Source organism: Lutra lutra, chromosome X (genome assembly GCF_902655055.1).
Source record: "Lutra lutra chromosome X, mLutLut1.2, whole genome shotgun sequence".
In the NCBI taxonomy this organism is placed as follows: Eukaryota; Metazoa; Chordata; class Mammalia; order Carnivora; family Mustelidae; genus Lutra; species Lutra lutra.
In genome coordinates, this window is record NC_062296.1 from 73,560,423 (window position 1) to 73,583,815 (window position 23,393).

General features: G+C 41.1%; 1 protein-coding gene across 1 annotated transcript in view; it reads right to left on the reverse strand.

The window, feature by feature from the left end:
• GK (glycerol kinase) overlaps nucleotides 1–23,393 on the reverse strand; it is a 77,106-nt gene that overhangs the window by 42,299 nt on the left and 11,414 nt on the right. The window contains exons 3-5 of the mRNA XM_047715633.1: nucleotides 21,281–21,387; nucleotides 12,840–12,917; nucleotides 3,340–3,423 (exon numbers count right to left, since the gene is read on the reverse strand). Of these exons, the coding sequence (XP_047571589.1) occupies nucleotides 3,340–3,423; nucleotides 12,840–12,917; nucleotides 21,281–21,387 (269 nt within the window). The remainder of the gene's footprint in view (nucleotides 1–3,339; nucleotides 3,424–12,839; nucleotides 12,918–21,280; nucleotides 21,388–23,393) is intronic.

The window sequence follows — 23,393 nt, forward strand, 5'->3', positions numbered from 1 at the left end:
ATTACAGACCAAGTTAGGAGAACAATACAAACCTGAGGGCACTCATTTGGTATCGTTTTTATAGGAAAAAAAAAAACCATGAAAAAATGTTTTGGATAAGAAGTTTCTAAGAATACATGAGTACAGAGAAAATCTCCATGCTCCACAGGCCAGTTGCCAGGGGCATAAGACACAGGTCAGGATCACTGTACTAGGTAAAAGCAGGTACCTTATAAAACTTGGGAGCAATTTGTGACAAAGCACAGAACCTGGTAATATTTATTGAAGGAAAAAGTAAGATTCAGTCTCCCACGTATGAAATGCTTCTGTACATTAAACTCCTCCATTTCAAAAGCAGGCTAGAAGCCAGAATTGTTGAAAGAATTATTTAAAGGTCGCCATTCTTGCTCCATGCTGGATCATAAAAAATCTATTTTGGGAGATCAACATTATTTACACTAGTAAGTAGCATCCACTTTCTGATCCTCTCGTGAAAATATTTTCTGTTCTGCTTCCTGACAGAAGGCCTGAGAAAGAGAAGGTATCACACAGTACATAAAGCAACTGTGGAAGGTAACCGATAGGTCAGCGGGGTTCTGTTTGTCAGATTTAAGTTTTGTACTTAACTTCTACCACTTTTAATCTATTAGTGGTCAGTTGCTATTTTTAGGCAGTGACTGTGCTCAGATGCCTCCTGAAAAGCCTCAGGCCCATAGTTTATTTAAAGGGCACCAGGGAAGATAAAACAGGCTTGGCCACTTAACACATGTGAATGCTGGCCACTTAAATCGCATAGTTTGGTTCACCCTTTCCACTATTCCTTTCTACGCATGTAAAAACAGTTCTTTTCGGTAGTGAATTTTTATCAGTTCTTTGTAATTACTTAGTCATTCCCCCTGAGGGCTGCCTGAGCTTATTCTGACAGTGGCTATTTCAAGACAAGAGACTGGTTTCTGGGGCACCTGGGTGGCTCGGTCGGTTGGGCGTCTGCCTTTGGCTTGGGCTGTGGTCCCGGGATCCTGGGATTAGGCCTGACATCAGGCTCCCTGCTCAGTGGGGAATCCACTTCTCCCTCTCCATCTGCTTCCTCCCCCCTCCTCCCCCCATTCATGCTGTCTCTCTCAAATAAATAAATAAAATCTTTAAAAAAAAAAAGAGTGGTTTCTGCAGGTGTGAGAAGTGGCAAGAAAAGGCTTGTCACAGCTGAGGAAAGAGGAGGCAGAGAGGGACGCCAGGGGAATCCGTGGTATGTAGCCCACATCTGCATTTGCTGCCTGTATTCCTCTTGCTCCTGGGAACAGTATCTCAAATTCTCTTCAGGAAATCGTCCCTCCCTCAGTCTCAGTCAATGTGGTTTGCCAGGGATTCCACCCTACCCCCAGCTCCAGATCATGCATGTCCCCATCCCAGTGACTGGTTCGGTAGACAGTGTGTGGTCCAATCAGCCCTACGGAGATTGGTGCTCAGTCTTCCAGAGCCCTCTCCTCAGCACCACTAGGCAGTGTGCGGCTGGGCCTGCTGCGCCCACGAAGAGAGAGCTGAAAGAGCTGAACTGGCTCCAGCGGAAGCCATCCCAGAAGACTTGCGGGGAATTCAGGTCATATGGTCCAAGTCTAGAATCAAACAACATCTGAACTAAGCTACTGTTTCACTACTGGTTCCGTGAACAAAAAAATTACTTTTTAAAACATTTTCACTTTATTTAACTAGGGTTGTGTTTTCTATTACTTGCGCTGTGATTGATGTAAGCCATTAGCAGCAGCTGCATGGAGTTGGCAAGACCTCCCCTGTCAAGGGCACCAAGGCAGTCTGCTCTTCACAGAGGGGCCATATGGCATGACTGCAACAAAAGTAGACTTTCCTCACAGGCAACCCCAGCAGATGTTAACAGAAGTAATCGGGAAAAGGAAAGGAATTCAACAGAGAAGTTTTGAGTCTGTGACAGAATTAACAAACACATCTCAATTCTCCATGTTTCGCGCGACAACAGGCTGGGGGTTAAAAATCAACTGGGTGTGTTTTGACTATCTACTCTTAAAAAAGAAATAGGATGGATTAGAATGGAAAATAACAGAGTTTGCTGAACTCTGTAAGTATTGAAACTTTTTAGTTATATGAATTTGATGAATCATGATGTAAAATATATTTCTCATCAAGGAACATGAACAAAAGACCTGAAAGTCATTGTTCTGGGCTGTTTAATGACTCAAAGCCTCCTAGATCAGGACTTTTCTGTATTTTAATGTAAATAATCACTAAGGAGCTTAAAGATGGACCCCATTCCCTGAAATTCTAGAAAAGTAGGTCCAGGGAGGGAGCTCAGAAACACACCTTTTAAATAGGTGCCCATCTTTTAAGAAGCACTGTTAGATTCCACAGCAGTGACCCTTACCCAAAAAGCACACCAGAAACCCCTGGCAAAATTTGAAATCACACATTCCAAGCCCTACCTTGCACGATTCCGGCTGCAGGTCTAGGCAAGGAAGGCCTGAGTCTTTCTACTTCTGCTATAAGCATCCCAAGTTATTCAGTATTATATACTAGAACTTGAGAAGCTCTTTTCTAGGGCACGAACTTTAGGATATGCAGTTTGTTCCAGTCATTTCTTTAAAAACCAAATGACAGACAAACTGATGACCAAATGGCTCTCAAGTCCCAGTGACTCTGGGAGTTAACTGCTCCTGGACAAAGCCCACTTACGTAACTGGGTACTTTACTACTCACTTGAGAGCTTGCAAGTATCCGCAGCAGAATCCACAGAATCAACCCCTCACCAAAATGAGTCAAGAAAGTGGACGTGAGATCAGGAGAGCCAAGTTCTAGGTCTTCTGATTTTGCCACCAACAAGCTATGTGACTCAAGCAAGTCATTTAAACCCTGTGGCTTAGATTTCCTGAATATTAAATAAGGCAGTTGGACTAGATGGTTTCCGTAGTCGCTCTCCTGCCGTTACTCCGTGGTCACAGAAGGCTGGCAGATTCACTTTGTTTTTACAGCCCAAGAGTTTAAGGCAATTAGAACACATGGAACAAATTAGTACTACTGCCAAGGAGAAAAATGGTCAGTGGTGGATATACTACCAAACAATTCACGAATGCTCAAAATTAATTGAATTAAGAACAAAACAATTAGAAAACTCATTAAAGAAGCTAAGATGGCAGAATTAGATTTGCAGGAAGAGAGACCAAAAGCTAAAGAGAAGACCCCAAGCTGGACGACCAAGCCCCTTGTGTAGATAATTTCTGAGAACAATCAAAAGAAGCGCCAGATCCAGATCCGCATCCAGCAGTGGCGGTCAGTCTCCCCCAGCACGTCTGAGTCGGGAGGCCAGGGAGTGAGCAGAAGCCGGAGCACCAATACCTGAGGAAGTGCCAGCAGCCGGAACCGAAGAGCCAGAGTGAACAACGGCAACTGGGTCGGAAGGGCCGGGAGAAACTGGAGCGGCTGGAGCATTAGGAGAAATAATGGCAATTCATGCTAGAGGTGGCCAGATTCAAGGTCTGTGTTCTGTTGTTGACCACTGGGAAAATGGCAGACCACTTGTGCAAGTTCCCCAGAATGAGCATTTTCTACGCGTGTGAGCATAGAAACAGCGGAGGAAGAGGCAGGGAGTGGATGGGACACGAAGGCAGTGCCTGACGTCAGTCTCTGGTCTGGTCGACTTCGACCGTGTGGACAAAGAGCAGTTACAGAATGCGGGCTTCCACTTCTGGATGACTCCTCCCTACCTCGTCGCAGAGCTGCACCCTGGCAAGCAAAGCGGCTCAGCGGGTTACTGAGTGCTCGCCCAGCCCGAGATGGGAAACGGGCTAAAAACAAGCAAGGAAACAAAACAAGCGAGCCTGCCTCAGCAAGGGGCGCCCAGAAGCGCGCCCACGGTCTGTTGGGGAGATTTACAGAAGATGGGAAAAGGCTGCTCTGGGAAGGCATGGCCCCAAGAAAGTGTTTTCCTGATAAGGGTGGCAGGAGGTGAAGCCCACTGCCACTAACAGGAGAAGCATGTCCCAAGGGAACAGGGAACTGGTAAATCCCAGAGTAATTTGGGGAAAGAAGTAAGGAAAACCTACGCTAGGGTGTCCGGAACACTAGACAGCCTACTTTTATAAGGCATGTCCCTTATTTAGACCCAGTAGATCTGATTTATATGGTTCAAACCAGGGCACCTGGGTAGCTCCGTGGGTTAAGCCTCTGCCTTCGGCTCAGGTCATGATCTCAGGGTCCTGGGATCAAGCCCACACGGGGCTCTCTGCTCAGCGGGGAGCCTGCTTCCCCCTCACCACCCCGCCCCCTGCCTGCCTCTCTGCTTACGTGTGATCTCTCTGTCAAATAAATAAAATCTTTAAAAAAAAAAAACATTTTAAATGGTTCAAACCATGAAGTGAATAAGTTTAAAAAACCCACTTGGAGGATGTGATAAACTCTCATTTGTGTTAAAGTCACATCCAATATAGATCCATTAGATTTGGTCTAGTCTGAGAAACAAAGTTTTAAGAGTGAAGAGAAATGCAGTCACCTCAACATCCACGGACCAGGGTCAATTTGGTGGGAAGAACTGACTTTGAAAATACTTAGAAATTTGTATCTGTTTTGATTAGTCAGAACAACTAAAGGGAAAAGTACCTAAGAAAAAAATTTAAAATCGACCAGAAATAATCGGAATTATTTTCAATGGACTGGAAGCGAAGGCAAATAAAGAAATCTCCTCTGGGAGGACTGACTGTGAGGAGGAGCTACAGGGAGGACGGGAAAGGAGTTGCCCTGAGGCCCCAGGTTAAGGGGCACACCCTAAGCAAGGACTGCTGACAGTTACACAAAGTGTTATCAGCTCGCTTCCCCCACAGAGACAGCGTAATAGTCAACCAGATTTAACTGCTTTGTGTTATCACTTGCCAAAAGTTAAACTAATAATTAAGCTGGGTAAGAGGTCACTTGCAAAGGACAGGAGACTATAATTGATGACTGTCCCTTTCCTGATGACATTTTCAGAAATCTCAAGTGGCCAAAAGAAAAATGGAGTGTAAGGGAGGGGCGGTGATTTAAAACATCTATTCGCCACAATGGAGGGACTAAAAACTATTTCAGCTCTTAAGTGTATATATGGCAACATACCAATGACTCACTCAAGTGTGTGTGACCCAGGTAAGCCCTGCATTTTTCCCAAGAACACCTGTCATGGATAAGTCAATCATTCCATTTGGCATTTCTGGATTAAAAAGACCAGCAGCCAATTCAGAACAGTAGCCATGGCTACCACTTACTGAAACCTTCTCATCTGCTAGGCACTGTAAATACCCTACATGTATTAACTCACTCATTTTTAACTCACATCTAAGAGGTCCACGCTTAAATTGTTAAATTGTCTCCATTTTAACTGTCGAGGGAACAGGCACAGAATGGTAGTAAGCGGAAAGGTCAGGATTTGAACCCAGAGTCTGAATCCAGCATGAAACCCCTACCATGCATGTAAGCCAGAATGAATTCAAAGTCTCAAATGGAATATAAAGAAATAGCAAAGATCAGAAACCTCTGAGTTGAAATCAAATCCAGTTTCTTTTTAAATTGGCCAGAGTTGAAGAATTGCAAAATACAGTTTTTTGTTTTTTTTTTTTACCCCAGACTGAAGGAAATGTTAAGACATTCAAAGACTGGTAATAAACAACTTGAAATAAGGAGAAATTAAGTATATCTTGACCAAGCTGAATATTCTAGATCTTAGAAAAATAAAAACATCTGCTCCTTTCCAAAGCAAAACAATAAAAACAAAACTACACTTTTGTTGTTTAAAACAAGTGTGCTTTCGGGGCACCTGGGTGGCTCGGTGGGTTAAAGCCTCTGCCTTCGGCTCAGGTCATGATCCCAGGGTCCTGGGATCGAGCCCCGCATCAGGCTCTCTGCTCCGCGGGGAGCCTGCTTCCCCCTTCTTTCTCTGCCTGCCTCTCTGCCTACTTGTGATCTCTGTCAAATAAATAATAAAATTTAAAAAAAGTGTGCTTTCAAGTTTTAGGTAGCTTGTCATTTGGGGTTTTCTTTCATGCTGATACTCTGAAATATAATCCAGTCCCAGAAAAGGTTAAAAAAAATTTAGCTCAAGGTCCTTCAGTGCTTGACAAATGATTACACAGGTTTAATCACTGGCCCAGGGTGAACCAGTACATAAAAAGTAAAAAAGGCAAAGAGAATGATCCATGTTTGTAACTGCAGCACTCTGCATGAACAGTTGTAGGTCATAGGGAACTTGATTTTTTTTTAAGATTTTATTTATTTATTGGAGGGGTGGGGACAAGTGAAGCTGTGTTGAGTGCAGAGCCCAACATGGGGCTTGATCCCATGACTCTGAGATCATGAACTGAGTCGAAATCAAGAGTCTGATGCTCAACCAAATGGGCCCATGCAGGCACCCCTATTTTTATTTTTTTGAAGATTTTATTTGAAGTAATCTCTATACCTAACATGGGGCTCAAAATTACAACCCAAGATCAAGAGTCACATGTTCACCGGCTGAGCCACAGGCAACTTTAAATCCAACATCTTAGGAAAGAAATGTTTGCCATACCATTTAACTAAAGAAAAATGGATCAGAGACAAATGATTTTTGTCAGTGGTTTTCTTTCATATACTAAAGGTCTTAAATCAGTGGCTCTTGCCTCCCTGGATGTAAGTCTTTAATATGAATAGTACTTTGATATTAAAGCATGAGCTGTGCTCTATTGAAAGCTACTGGATGGTGCCATGCACACCCATCGACTATAACAGAGAATGACAAAATCTGTCCAAGGAGGAGGGAAACAGTTGTGCCATTCTCATTAGGGCAGAACATTTCACTGGTAGCATCAGTGGAATGTGCACAAGAAGATATTAAACGTCACTTGAACTGATTCACCATTCCCCCCACTTCAGTGGTTCTGGGCTTGGTTGTGTCATTGTAGTTATGCTCAGTTTCATCTACAGTGTATTTGTAAACCTAGCAAGGTATGCAGACCACTAATAAAAGTTGGTTTTGGGGGCGTCTGGCTGGCCCAGTCATTAAGTGTCTGCCTTGGGCTCAGGTCATGATCCCTGGGTCCTGGGACTGAGCCCCACATTGGGGTCCCTGCCTAGTGGGAAGCCTGCTTCTCTCTCTCCCACTCCCCTTGTTTGTGTTCCCTCTCTCACTGTGTCTCCCTCTGTCAAATAAATAAATAAAATCTTTTTTTTTTTTTAAAGTTGGTTTTGGAAGAAAAAGGCTTAGAAAAATGGCAGTGGTTGGGGTAGAGGAAGTCCTTGGAAAAGAATACTGATGAAGGGAATGCTAAGAGGGAGAAAGAAAAGTATCACAGGGGCAAGGATGAGTGAAGACAGAGGAGAGAAGCCAAAGGACACAAGGGCCAAGAAGGTCCTGCAATCCAGTTGGGTGGCCCATCGGAGTCAATGGCTACATCATGGCCCAGAAACTGCAAAGCAGTGATGCCCAGTGACACTGCTCATTTCAGGTACGACACCAATGTCTATCTCACAATTAACACATACATTCTCAAACTGTATGAAACAGGCCATTTGTGCATCCATGGACTGATTTTTAAGCCTTTTTTCTGCGCCTGTAACTGTATCTGTTACAAAAGACATCAGTAAACACATACACCTTTATTGCAAGAAAAACATAGCCTTTCTCAGCTTTCAGCTTCTTCATACACCTTTATTACAAGAAAAACATAGCCTTTCTCAGCTTTCAGCTTCTTCATCAAACGTATTTCAGGTCCACTGATAGGCAGGTACTGGGGGGTGAGTAAGCTGATGGCTTATTAAGGACCTCTGGACCATAAACCAGAAGGCCACATAAAAAATGCAATTTTTAAGAAAAAGAAGCATAGACTGCTTCTCTTGTTGGCTTGACTATAACAAACACTGCTCATCGGTTACATAATTAAGTAAAGAGAGATGAAGAGGACAGGCCTAGAGTGAAAGATTTATAAGAGAAAGGCATAGGGGAGGGGGAGAGAGAGAGAGAGAGAGAATCAAACCCACAGACTGTGGTATAAACAAAGACGAAGCTCAAAGACAAAGATAGGTGAAAATCTGATTCTGTTTCTACCAATCCCACCCTGTGTTAAGAGAAAGTTGCTGAAGGTTTAATATTATGTTGATATTCTCAACTGAGACTTGCATGGAGATACGACACCTGAGTGTTTTCCTGGGCGATATAAAATGGGAGGCAGAATCTATCCTTGTCATAATTGAGTAGTGGCTCCCCTTCTCAGCTAATTACTCCTTCCTTCTCCTCCTTTTCTATTCGCTTTCCCTTTTCACTTCTAGATTCCTCTCCTTAGCCTTGAGTCTCAGAGGCAAGCATGGTGACTGCCCGGTTCGTCACCAGCTGCCTAGGGCTTATCACAGAACCTGTATGTACACAGAAGGGCACTTGAACTTTTGTTGAATAATTTACCTTCATTCCTACAGTGATGTCATCTGTAATAAAATGAGACTTTCACCTCTCTGGTAATGACTTTAAGTCTCCATCTTACATCTGAACAATCTCTTTATACAAAAGCCACGAACCTAATTTCTCAGAAATGAGCTTTGATTACAAGTCTAATATTCACCTTGTTCAAAGAAGCCAGCCATTTTTCTCCCAGGCTGACAGCCATTAAAATCTTAATTTCCGTCTGTTCTCTGAGGCTAAAAATCTTGCAGCCCTGCCCCCCACCACTCCTCGCTGCCCCTTATCTTTATGCCCCATCTGATTTACTAACATACAGGTTGTGACTTCCCTCTGAAAGGTCTTTCCAGTTTGCCTTCTCTCTACTATCTTGGCACTAATCCCATCCACTGATTACCAGGCTCAACACTTTTGCCAGAATTTTAGGAGAAACAAATCTCATCCTTTTTAATGTACTTACTTACATATTTGGATTTAAATGCCTTCTATTTGTCCTTCCTTCCTTCCTGGTTCACATTCCTTTTTCTTTCCTTTCCTGCCTTTTTAAAAAAAAAAATCATTCAATATTCCTCCACTATAAACTTGCTCATTATACATTATTTTACTCTCATTGCTTACCTTGGAGATTATTACAACATGCATCCTTGACAATACAAGGACCTCAAAAACAGTTTATAGACTCATCTACTCCAAGTTCCTTTCATGTACAACTGTTGCCATGTCTTTTAATTCTTAATAAATTTTGAACATCCTAAGATGTTCCTGTTTTAGGCCACCAAATTAGCAGTTTTTATCTTTGCTTTTGTATTTCACCTTAATTTTCATGGGCACAGAATCCTAGATGAAGTTATATTCATTTAGCACTTTAGAGATTTCATTCTACGGTATCAGACTTACTTTGCTACCACTGAAAAATCAACTGAAAGTCAGTGTGGGTTCTCTTGAAGGTCATAACCTCTGGCTGCGTAGTTTTTCTTTTTATCTTCAGGTCTCCGCATATGTTTACATATGGCTTTCTGTGTATTTATCTTGCCTGGGAATCACAGTGCTTCCTGAATCTGTATCTTTCATCAGTTTTGAAAAACCTTACCCTTTCACTCTCCTTTTCTCTTGGGACTCCAATTACAAGTATGTTAGACCTCCTCACCTTACCCCATCTTTCTCCCAGATTCTTTTTGGTTTTCTAAACCTTTGTCTCCCTGTGCTCTAGTCTGGATATTTACTTCTGATCTCTCTTCCAGTCAACTAATTCATCTTCAACTGTGTCTAATCTGATGTAAAACTCATCAACTGAGTTTTTAATACAGTTCCAGAATTTGTTTTTAATTTTCCAACTCTTGGCTAAGATGATCAATCCTGTCAAGGGATTCCTTGAACATGTTGATTATGATTAAAGTCTGGTAACTCCAATATCAGGATTTCTTATGGGTTGGTTTCTAAGGTTGTTTCTGTTGGTTTTTAGCCATGTCTTGTTTTGTATGCTTAATTATTTTTTATAGAAAACTAGAAATCATATACGAAAAATTCTAGAGATAATTTTCCTCCAGGAAGGGTTCATTTTTGTTTCTGAAAGGAAGTTAGGCTAAGCGCATTAGCAATCTTAGATCACCATAATCCACTCAGTGCTGTAACTTACTTGAATCTGGGCTCTAAGTCCTGTGATGGGTAGTATATTCCTACTTTACCTTACTTCAAGGGGTGGCCCTTCACAGTTCCAAGATTTTGCCCACATTCATCTCTACTCCTGCCAGCCTACCTTTTGCCTCCCTATTTCCATGAACCTATGAAAATGCTACTTAGCCTCAGATACCACTCTTAGAATCTACAAGTATTTCTAAGGAATAAGCAGCAACAAATGCCAGGCTTATCTCTCTGGGCTTTCCCTCGCTCCTGGATTTTGTTCCCATAATTCCTCACTGCCTTGGTAGCCTTCCAGTCCCTCAGACAGTTTTATTTTGTTTTGTACAACTTCTCGAGCTGTTCTCAAGAGGTGCATTTGAAATAACCCATTCCACCATATGGGAAGGTAACTCTCCTTTATTACTCATTTTGTCCCATATTACCCAGTGTATGGCTTTCAGTGCCCTCCATATCCTCACCAAACCCTTTTTAACCAAACAAGAACACAGACTTGAGTGTTGGAGAGACTTATGTTCAAACTGTGGCTTTACCTCTACTTACAGCTATATGGCAATGGACAAGTTATGTAGCTGTTTCCCCCATAATTCATTTGTAAGAAAAGGCATGTAAAACCTGCTTTGGGATCATTGAGATTAAATAATATGGGCAAAGTGTTTAGCACAATGTGTAGTACACAGTAATGTTAGGACTTACTGAGCATTATTACCACTGCTAGTTCTATTAAAACTAATAAATAAGTCATCCTATCTGCAAATCTGATCAGTCTCTTCACTCTGGTGAGGTATGTTTAGACATTTTCACTTTCATAACTTGTTCACGCTAGCGTTCATTTTTCATTTTTCCTAATGTAATCCAACACATTCTTCAAGGTCTAGGACAGAGTTCAAGCTCCCCCAACAGTATGTCCAAATTAAAAATCCATACTAACATGCACTTGCTCTAATTCCTATTCATTTTAGCAGCATAGTTTATCAATGATTCCCTAATTTTGTATTAGTCTCTTACCAAAACTAGGTTACAAAATGTTTATAAAACTGGCCAATAACTCATACCCTCTATAATACACCCAGTATAGCACCAAACACATAAGTTCTCAGACAAGAGCCTGGCTCAGGATTGAAAAAAGTTCTTCACATTCTACAGATGCAGTAGAAATTAGTACTGAAAAGCACATAGGATGGGGCACAGAGGGACAATGGTAGAAGAAGAGGAAACGAGTACATAAGCACATCAGAAAAGAAAGGGCCCCTGGGTGGCTCAGTGGGTTAAAGCCTCTGCCTTTGCCTCCAGTCATGATCCCAGGGTCCTGGGATTGGCCCGCGATGGGCTCTCTGCTCTCTCCTGGGGGGGGGGGATGCTTCCTCCTCTCTCTGTGCCTGCCTCTCTGCCTGCTTGTGATCTCCATCGGTCTAAATAAATAAATGAATAAAATTTAAAAAAAAAAGAAAGTATTTCTGATAAAATTTTTACTTAACTCTTTTACTTTAAGTATAACTTCAACTAACCTAGTTGCATTATTTTAAAATGACAACTCAAAGTCCAAAGTTGCATTTTTACAATTCAAAGTTAGAGTTTAACAGGAACTTTCTGGCTCCTTTGAGAAGGTCCTTCCTTTTCGGTACGGGGGGCGGGGGGGGGAGTAAAACCCTAACTAGTTCAAGAAGTTGGCAAATAGTGATCCGTGAAAGAGTACCCCCTGGATATCAGTCATGAAAATTGTAATGTCCTGCTTTACTTGTATTCAACATGATTTGCTCATGAGAATGAAAACAAAATAAAGATTTAAAACATGTACTTTTGTGTAACAGACCTATGGTTGCAATTCTTTGACATTTCTGAGCCTTTAATTTTTTTATAACAAGTACAGAAGACAAACTAAATGGTCTCTGATAACACAGTAACATTAAATAGCTTAATTTTTTATTAAGGTTTTTTCTAAAGGTTTCATGCTATTCTTACAAGGCACCATTTTAGTGTATTTTCTGCTTGAATATCACTTTCTCCCAATCAATACTAAACTATACTACTCAAATAACTATCAAGTAAAAACAGGTCACTCTAGAAATCATCCCATCTCTGCTTCTGCCTCCATTCCCCACCTCACAACCTGGCATTTTATTGACAAAAACTTGTGTTTTACTATTTGTGAACAGAATGATGCATTTCAGTGACAGTATATTTACAACAAACTTCTCCTTTTAGCAACTGACAGTGTCATTTACCACCCAAATGTCACGTGCGAAGAGTATGCTACATTATACTCATGGTCATTCACACTTAAGTAAGATGTGATACCTAATGTTGGTGTTATTTGCAATTTTGAGTTTTTGAACCCCTGCTGAAATAGCCTGATGTGTAGCAGAAGGAGCTAAAATGTAGAGATTTTATTTTCATAACCTCAGATGAGTCAATTCCAATTACTAGATGGGAAGAACAAGTACACAAGTACCTCACAGAGAGATGACTGTGAACATGTGTTAATTTTGATTTTTCAGGGGAGGAGGCGTGATCTCTTCTAGGCATCAGGAACAGCAGGGACTGTGAAACATTTGTGGTAATGCTGAACCATTTGTATAATACAAATAATCAGGAAAAGGAGAAAGTAAGAGAAAGATGTGATTCAAGATGTCAATAACTACCTGAAGTGGCAAATAGAGAACAACTCATTTCTTAGAGGACTATTCTGGCCATCCCATCCGAATACAGGAAACAAGGCTGCATGCTTTCTCAGCCACACATTTCAGGGGGGACAGTGCTTGCAAGTGGAGAAAGGCCTTGCATTTGACATCCATGAACAATAGCTTACCCACAGCATTGTAGAGAGGCTCTCCGGTTAACTTGTCCCAGACTACAGTGGTTTCCCTCTGGTTACTAACACCAATAGCTTCAAAGAGAAGATTAAACAGAAGGGAATATAAATTAAACAAGTAGAAAACTACTTCAGGAGAATCGTTCTCATGTGTGTTTTTTTTTTTTTTTAACAAGCATAACGAAACTTAACAATTTGAAAAAACGCTTGACACTTCTGTAGTGGCAATGAATATACTGTCTGTGAGCAGCTCTGGGAGAAGTAAACACTCACTGTCAAGTGCTTCTCTGTATTTCTGCAAGACTGCTCCGCACTTCACTACAAGCACACAACAACACGGACCCAGGTCTGTATCCAAACGAAAGGCTCCCAGGTGACCTTATAAAAAAGGGAATGCACTAATTTCAAATTTACAATACCCAATTCATTATTCTATGGAGACCAATAATCACCTCATCCATTTACTTATGAAGTGTTATAGGCAATTTCCCTCTGGGGGCACGCGCACACCTACATTTTAAGAAAACAACTACAGATAAAATCCTTCACAGTGGGCAACCTCCTATTGTGGTTCTTCAGAAATTGTTTCCGTAATGGAATATGTTCTAAGACATATGAATTTGAGTAAGGCATAAATACAGTATGTGATGGCATTTACATTGCACTGACCTTCACACAACTCAAACACTGTAGTCGTAGTTATTCTAGGTAAAAATACTAACCCATGCCATTTTATTCAATTCAGCTTGATTCAGCTCTAGCAGAGGTTCTCAGACTCGGCTGTACATCAGAACCAACCCGAGAGCTTTTTAAGAAAAATATCAGTGCCCAGGCCATGACCCAAACATTCCAATTTAACAGACTGGGGTAGGATCTGAACATCAGTATTTTTCCTTTACAACTCTCCAAGTGATTGTACCACGCAGCCTGGGTTGAACACATCAGGCTGAAGGATCGAACTCTCTGGAGTGTAAGGTGAGAACTGACTTTAAAGGCTCTATAATCAATAATAGGTCTTCCTCTTAAATTTCCCCGAAAACCATTCAGCATGTGACCATTCGGACAGCCCTTCTAGTGATAAAATACTACCTCTCTCGAGGCAGACCAATCTTTATTCACAACTTTGTTATTTTAAAAAAAATCCTCTTCCTTAGTTTTCACCTACAGATCTCTGCTACAGGCTTTGCAGATATATGGTATAAGGTTAATACTTCTCCTACGTGCAAGTTTTTCACAAACTTGAGGCAGCTATATTGCCCCCCAGGTCTTCTCTTCCCCTGTGTAAGCTAAACAGTCTAATTTCCTTCCACTGCTCCCACCATATGGCATGGTTTATTTATTTTTATTTTAAGTAATCCCTAAGCCCAGCATGGGGCTCAACCTCACAACCCCAAGATCAAGAATCAGATGCTCTCCGACAGAGCCAGACATCCACCCTTCCATGTGGCATCATTTAAAATCCCTTCACCATCACCCCTAGGAACACACAACTTTCTGTCTGTACTGTTCAAATTGTACATCCAGAATAAAACATGATAGGAATGTTCTGACCAGCAGAGACCTGAGGAGGACCAATAGTTCCCTTGTGCTAAATAATTCTTTTTAAAGCTCAAAACAACCATTTATCTTTAAAACAATACACTAAAATCTAAATTAAAAAGTAATTACTTAGATTTTATTTTAAGGAGATTTTGTGTGTAACAGGCCTATGGAAAATGAACAATATATGTACTTTACTGAGGTCTATAACTGACACAGAACATAGTTTCAGGTATACAATAGAATTGGGTAGGTGTATGTACTGCAAAGAGATCACAGTAAATCTAGTATCCTGTCAGCATACAAAGTTACATAATATGCAATACAATACTGTTGACTATAGTCACCACGCTGTACAATATATCCCCATGACTTACCTATTTTATGACTGGAGTTTGTATTTCATCTCCCTTCTCCCATTTTGCCCCCCTCCCACCAGCAACCACCGATCTGTTCTCTGCATCTATGAGTTTTGTGTTGTTTTTTGAATTCCACATAAAAGTAAAGTCCTACAGTGTTTGTCTTCCTCTGACTTATTTCACTTAGCATACGCTTAAGGTCCATCTATGTGGTCACAAATGACAAGAGTTCATTTTTCATAGCTGAATAATATTCCACTGGATATTCCATTCATCCATCAATGGACACTATGGGTGCTCCTGTCTTGGCTATTGTGAATAACTGCAATGAACAAAGGGGTGTGTTTATCTCTTCGAATTAGTGTTTTCATTCCCATATGGTAGCTCCATTTTTACTTTTTTGAGGAACCTGCATACTGTTTTCCACAGTGGCTGTACAGTTTGCATTCTCATCAACAGAGCATGATGGTTCCCCTTCCTCCACATCCTCCCTAATGGCTGTCATGGTCTTTTTGATAACAGCCATTCTGATAGGTGTGATGGGATATTTCACTGTGGTTTTGATCTGTACTTCCCTGATAATGAGTGATGATGAGCATCTTTCCATATGCTGTGGGCCATCTGTAGGACTTCTCTGGAAAAATGACATTTGGGTCCCATGATCATTTTTTAATCAGACTGTTTGTTTGCTATTATTGAGTTGTAGTTCTTTGTAATTTTGGATATTAACCCTTTATCAGATATTATGATTTGCAAATACATTTTCCCATTTAGTAGGTTGCCTATTTTGTTGATGGTTTCCTTTGCTGGGCAGAGGCCTTTTTGTTTAGTTTTTGATTACTGATTCAAGCTCTTCACTTATGTTTAGCCTATTCAGGTTTTCTATTTCTTCATGATTCAGTCTGGGAAGACTGCAGGTTTCCAGGAATATATCAATTTCTTCTAGGTTGTCCAACTTATGGACTTATAATTGTTCATAGCATTGTCTTACAATGCTTTGTGTTTCTTTGGTATCAGTTGTAACTTCCTCCCTTTCATTTCTTATTTATTGGAGCCCTTTCTTTTTTTTTCTTAGAGAGTCTAGCTAATAGTTTATCTAAATAACCTATATCCAAAGCAAATTTACTTACCAGAACATCTCTTCTAAGGGTACAAAGATGACTGACAGTCTTTACTTCAAGAAACTTCAAGGCATAGGGTAAAAGGAAGAGATTTGGGGGCATTTCCTTAATATCAGAAGACACTAATATTTGTAGGAATAAAGATGGAAAACAAAGGAGAATGTGGTTGGGGGAGCAGGGGAGCTAGAAATCAATTGGACACGGTCTTGATTCTTGTAGTGACAGGAGGGGATGAGATTAATGCACAGGTGGAGGGAGGAGCCTCAAGAAGACAAAAGGCTATTGCTTTCCTTGGGATGTGGGGAAGTGGGTAAGAGTTCTAGGTAAGTACAGGAATAGGAAATGAGGAATTAAGCCCCCACAGCCTCAATGTTCTCTGAAGTAGAACACAAGGTTATCTGCTCAAATGAGCTCAAGCAAAATAAGATCATAGGGTTTCCGGCACTATTTAATTAGAGCTCAGGCTCTGAAACCAGACTGCTAGGGTTCAAATTCGAATTCCTGTTTCCTAGCAGCATGACCCTGGATCTCAATCTGTTTCATCTTCTGCAAAATGGAGGTAATAGTTCTCACCTAACAGGGTTACAATGAGGAACCCCTAGGTTAATGCTTATTATGATAGTGCCCAGCACATAGTAACTGCTCAGTAAATGCTCCTTACTGCTTCCATTCATTGTCATCAATATTATTTTTAAGTAATTAATTTATCTTAGAGATAGAGAAAGTACAAGCAGGAAGGGTAGAGAGAGAGAGAGACTCTCAAGCAGACTCCAGACTGAGCATGGAGCCTGACTTAGGGGTCAATCCCATCTGAGCCGTCTAAGATTTGGTCACTTAATCGACTGCACCACCCAAGTGCCCCTCATTGTCATCAATATTATTGAGGAAAAGAGTGGACTAATAGTTGTATAGCAGGACCCATAAAGGAATTGCCCAGCAGTACTGAGGACAAAACAGAGGCCAGAGAACTCAGTGGGACCTCAGCAATGGAATACTGTGAACATGATAGTTTTAGTGACAACTTTACACTGTGGGATCACAATGAATTCATGGTCCAGTAAAATCTCCTATTCCTCCCCACTAGGTTAATTTTTGCTCACTTAGCTACAGTCTCTGAGTCACTATCCTCTGCCCTTTGGGCTACCCTTCTTTATTGGCTCACTCTAACTTATATTTAGAATGCAATCTAGGGCTATATTCTATCTGCCTCATTAGTCACAGGATCCCCCCTGACCATTCCTTCTTTCCCTTCTATCTTAACTTGATTCCTTTGTGCCAAGTAACTACTGCTTTTTTTGCAGACAGTCAAAGTCCAGCAAAAGAGCTTCTCAGGAATTCTCCTGCAGTCATAAATACGTCTCCATTACTGGTTTCTACTCAGGGCACACAGGCCTTATGCAGTACCTCTGAACTTTTTCAGTGTTCTAACTTCCTGTCACTTTACCCTAAAATCCTCTGCACTTTATTAAGGTTTTTTTTTTTTTTTTTAACGTGGAGCTTGAACTCATGGCCCTGAGATCAAGAGTCACATGCTCTACCTACTGTGCCAGCCAGGCACCCCTGTATTATTTTGTTTTGTTTTTTTTAAAGGAAATTTTCTGGGGCACCCGGGTGGCTCAGTTGATTTGGCACCAGACTCAAGATTTCCACTGAGCTCATGATCTCAGGGTTTGGAGATCAAGCCCCATGTTGGGCTCCCTACTCAGCGGGGAGTTTGCTTCTCTCCCTCTGCCCCTCCCCGCACTTGTGCTTGTGCATGCTCACTCTCTCTCCCTAAAATAAATAAATAAAAATTTTAAAGGTTTTTAAATTTTTATTTATTTGACAGAGAAGAGAGAGCACAAGCATAGGCAGGGGCAGTGTGGCAGAGCCAGAGGGAGAAGCAGGCTCCCTGCTTGAACCCAATGTAGGGCTCAATCCCAGGACCTTGAGATACGACCTGAGCCAAAGGCAAACGCCCAACCAACTGAGCCACCCAGGCATCCCATAAAACTAGGCACTATTAAGAGAAGTGTGTGTGCTGGAACTAGCAGTCAGAATCCGGCTCCTTGCTCGGTAGGGAGCCTGTTTCTCCCTCTGCCTGCCGCTCCCACTTGTATGCTCTTTCCTCTCTCTCTCTCCCCCTGACAAATAAATAAAATCGTTAAAAATTAAAAAAAAAAATCGTGCCTAAATTTAATTCTGTTTTTCTCAGAATTACACATTCAGGTTCTATAATTCTCCATCCTGGTCTATCTCCCATTTAGGAGCATATGACAGTTACATGTATAAAATATATATAATTTCCTGGCCCCACAGTCTTTTAATTATAAGTACTATCATCAATGGCATATATAAAACGCAATGTAGTACATTGTATCTAGGAGGTTCATGCTTCACCTGTATATTCTTTCCTGGTAGATATTTTTCTCAACAATGAGTGCTGCAAGTAAAATTAACTAGTTAAATGCTAACTTCACAATCTCTGGTTCAGTTTTGCTTGACACTGTCTGTGAAAAGTTATGACAGTTAAGAAAATATACTTAGAAAAAGCATTTATAAATATTGCTGGTTGTTATAACTGTTGGGAGAATTAAGGACCGTAGGCACAATTATTTAAAAATAAAACCAGGGGGAGCTGCCTGGGTGGCTCAGTGGGTTAAGCCTCTGCCTTCAGCTCAGGTCATGATCTCAGGGTCCTGGGATAGAGTCCCACATCAGGGGACTGCAGGGAGCCTGCTTCCTCCTCCCTCTCTCTCTCTCTCTGCTTGCCTCTCTGCCTACATGTGATCTCTGTCAAATAAATAAAATCTTAAAAAAAAAAAAATAAAACCAGGGGGCGCCTGGGTGGCTCACTCAGTTGGCCTTTTGCTCAGGTCATGATCCTGGGGTCCTTGGATCGAGTCCCACACCGGGCTCCCTGCTCAGCAGGGAGTTTCCTTCTCCCTCTTCCTCTGCCACTCCCTCTGCCTCTCCCCCTGCTCATGCTTGTGCTCTTGTTATCTCTCTCAAATGAATAATAAAAAATATTTTTAATAAAATGTATAAAAAAGGGGGCACCTGGGTGGCTCAGTGGGTTAAAACCTCTGCCTTCGGCTTAGGTCATGATCTCAGGGTCCTGAGATGGAGCCCCACATCCAGCTCTCTGCTCAGCAGGGAGCCTGCCCCCCCACCCCCACCCCGCCAACCCCACCTGACTTTCTGACTACTTGTGATCACTGTCAAATAAATAAATAAAATCTTTTTAAAAATGTATAAAAAATACAAAAATAAAATAAAATAAAATCAGGAGCACCTCCCTGGCTCAGTTAGTAGAGCATGCAACTCTTTGATATTGGGGTCATGAGTTCCAGCCCCATGCTGGCCCTAGAGCCCACTTAAAAATTATTAAAAATAAAATCCTAATTTATAATTGGAACACATTTTTAGGAAAAAAAAAAAAAAACCAAACCCAAAAACGACCAGAAGTGAAATAGTAAGAGCCCTGGAGGAAGGCTTTGGGGCCACTAAAAGTGCTGTGTGGGAAGAGGTCTAAAGCTTTGTAAGAAAAACAGCCTCCGAAAAATGTGTGCTTAAGGCACGTTGTTAACACTTGGAAATGAGATGCAGCCACAGCTGGGAAGTGGTTTTGGAGAACAAGGTGCCTTTCTAAGACACCTTAGTCGTTCTAAGACACTGCTCCCGCCCGGAGTAGAGAGAAGACCGAAATGTGTGTGGATATGTTCAGCAGGGCCAGGCAGCAGATGTGGGGGGTTTCTCTTTAACAGTATGGTAACTACATTTGATACAAGAGAATGTAATCACTGAAAAAAATGCTCTCGGGTTTTTTTTAATTTATTTTTAAAATTTTTTTAAAGATTTCTATGTGTTTATTTGACAGAGATTACAAATAGGCAGAGAGGCAGGCAGGGGGTGTGGTGCGGGGGGTGGGGTGGGGAAGGAGGCTCTCTGTTGAGCAGAGAGCATGATGCAGAGAGCATGATGCGGGGCTTGATCTCACCACCCTGAGACCACGACCCAAGCTGAAACCAAGAGCTGGATGTTTAAACGACTGTGCCACCCAGGTGCCCCGTCCAGTCTTTTTAAAGTAAGTTTTATTTATACAAATAGATGAAAGTCTGAAAAAAAAATTCAAAGGTTCTCCCCAGCATCTCTACCAAAATAAGTAAGTAATTGAAGTGTCGACTCAGGAGTGTTAGTAAATCTCAGAGCCAATGTGATGTGAATCAAGGCACCATCACTTGGAACTGAGAGTTGCCCTTACTTACGTAAGGTCCAACTAGCTAAGGGGGTGCCTGGGCGGCTCAATGGGCGGAGTCTGCTTGAGATTCTCCCTCTCCCTCTGCCCTTCCCCTTGGCTGGGTGTGCTCTCTCTCTCTCTCTCATAAATAATTTAAAAACAATAAAACTATTTGGAATTAATAGAGATCTGTAGTGATCTAACACTCTCAATTATTTCAGGGAGATTCTCTTAAAATGCTTTGATTCCAATCTCCCACCCCCAGCTGTTCCCCAATCTATCAGGGAGCTCCAGCAAAAACCCCAAGCATCGTCTTTGACCCATCATTTCCCTCCACAGCACTACTCTATTATCCTAACTTCCAATACACTATCAAGTTCTGCCCCCTCTGTCGGCCTCCCCTGCTACCACTGTCAGTCAAGTCACCATCCTCTTTTCTCAGGACTTCCACAGCAGCCTCTACACTGGTCTCCCTGTGTCCACACACTCAGACCTTCATGACTTAACCACAAAGCTCAACACTGTAGTGAGGAAACAGTCTGCAAACTGCCATCCTCTCACCTTGCTTAAAACCTTCTCATGGCCAGCTCCCTGTAATACTAAGAGTAACACCCAAACTCCTAACCATGGCTGACAAGGCCCTATCTGTTTCCCCAATTTCTGCTCCTACTGAAACCCCGGGTGCACCTCTGCGCTTATCCTTCTTTTACTCCACTTTTGACACACTGGCCTTTTTCTGACCCAGAAATACACTAAGCTTATTCCCACCTCAGGACCGTTGCCCATGCTGCTTCCTTTTCCTCAAACTTTTTTCTCCCAGTTATTCTCATGGTTGGCCCCTTTTGGCTTTTGAGACCTTAGCAAATGTGTCCCCTCCTCAGAAAGGGCTTCTCTAGCCATCCAAACTAAAGTAAGCCTTTCCAGGCACACCGCACTGTATCACCCAGTTTGAGCTTCTGCATGGGACTTCTTAGTATCTGAGATCAGCTTGTAGTTGTCTCCTCTTATTGTTGGGCTCACACCCACTGGAATAAAAGCTTCATGAGAACAGGGACCTCTCATCTTTTCATTTATTATCGCATGCTGGGTTCACACGGAGATGCTTGCCACTGCACAGGCACTCGGTTATGTGCTGAATAAAGCAATGTACAAATTTGATTGAGATAATAATACATGGAGAAAAATATTCTATTCAAATACCTTTTATGTTGGAAATATCAATATTGAGCTGTCCCAGTTTCTCACATGTTTTCTCTATACACTCATAGACAGACTGCAGAATTTCCTTAGGATCTTGTTCCACCCATCTTTGAACAAAAGAATGTATTTGGTTAGTCCACAAGAAAGCAATACATATGTCGCTAGAATTGTGCACGTATGAGGGTGTGACTAGTGCATGAATCAACAAAAATCTAAACAAATGATTATAAACCCCAGTCTATTCCCTTGTGTTTTCCTTATTCTTCCAATAGCAATTAATCATTTGAAAGATGGCAAGTAATGGCCACAAATCGCAGACACTCTACCTACTTTAAATAACTTTTTCAAATCCAGTAAGAAATGAGTTCCCCAATTCTTTACATCCTGTGGCTCTGATGAATTTTAATAAACCATCTACATGTTTTCACTAGTTACTAGCTATTTCTAAGTAGAGTGAAATATATGTATGAATCTTGGGATGGAGGGACTGATTGATCTACTTATTTATTTGGGTATGTACTTATTTATTTATGAAGCAAAAGGAAAAGAAGTGTACTAATCTCTTTTGCTATTTTTCTCCCAAGTTATTTTGTGAAAATTTAGGGAAAAAATTTACATTTCTCCCAGTAATTATCTCATGTAGACAAGGGATTGCTTGCAGTTTTCAGACCCAATGCAGTGCCATTTTGGTAAGGTACGAGGACTTCGGAAAGATAAAAGTCTCATAATAAATGACACGGAAGAGAAATGTGGAAAAAACAAATGACAATTAAGGAAAACCACAAGTAAAAAGGACCCCAAATTTTAAAAATCCTACCCTACAATCTGCAAGTACAAGGGAATTCCAAGTGCCTTTTTTCTTGGTCTTCCTTGAGCTTGCCATGCTTTCCTGAGCTTTGAATTCTCTAAATTCTTTTTCTAAAAACCTAACTTCCTTCCACATACTTCTAACTTCTGTCTCTTTAAGACCCAGATGCTCTCTCTCCAAACTGCACTGGGATTAGGCCTGTGGACAGTCATTCTAATGTTGGGACCGTATCAATAGCTTTTACTATTAAAAGTAATTTTCTAAAATGAACAAGAACACTTTTCATGGAAAGAAAATACCAAAATTTGGTAGGGCATCAAGTTTTTTTATTTTCTTAAAACCATTAAATTTTAAAGTAAAATAAACAGATCGAAAGTACACGATTTCTTGAATTTTAACAAATGTATGTATCCATCTAACCAATACCCCAGTCAGTCAAGATATAGAATTATTCCTATCACTCCTGAAAAGTTCTTTCATGCTTCTTTCAAGTCAATCACATACTCCACAGGCAACCAATTTCTGGATTTCTATCATCTTACTTTAGTCTCTTCTTGTATCTCAGATATAGGCATGTAGTTCGTACTCCTTTGTGTTCAGCTTTTTTCATGTTTCATGATACTAATGCGAGTCAACCATGTTGTTGCATGCATCAGTTCACATTTTAAAATTTGCCTCACGGTATTTCACTGTTATTCATTCCACAGATGACTGACATTTGGGTTATTTCCAGTTTGGTGTATTATGAATAAAGCTGCTATAAACATTCATGTATGCCTTTCTATAGCCATATGCTTTCTGCTTTCATTTCTCTTGGATAAATTCCTAAGAGCAGAAACTGTAGATATATGGCTGATTTCATAAGAAACTGCCACAGTTTTTCCAAGTGGGTACATCATAAACATCATTAAATTCTAAACAATACACTTAACATTCTATTTAATCACAGCTACTACATACGCACATTATTCCCAAGAAGGATAACTTTAGCATTAGATGGTAAGAGATGTGAATGCTTACACTCCAATCAGCAAAGCAGTGTTTCGCCAAGGATGAACGGAGAACTAAATGCTTTCAAAGTCAGTGCGGGATTTCTGATATTTAATACTCCTTTACTTTATTATCCCTTCCTTTCCTGTCACTGAATTCCCAAGTCATCAATCACTATTATTGCTGGGCCACCAAGGTATTACTTCTTTCCTCGACTAAAACCTCTCTCTCACTTCTCAGGAGGGGTTTGGTCAAGTTTGCTTTACAAGGCCAGAAGGTTTGTAAGGGGAGATGGATTAATAAACATCAGGTATC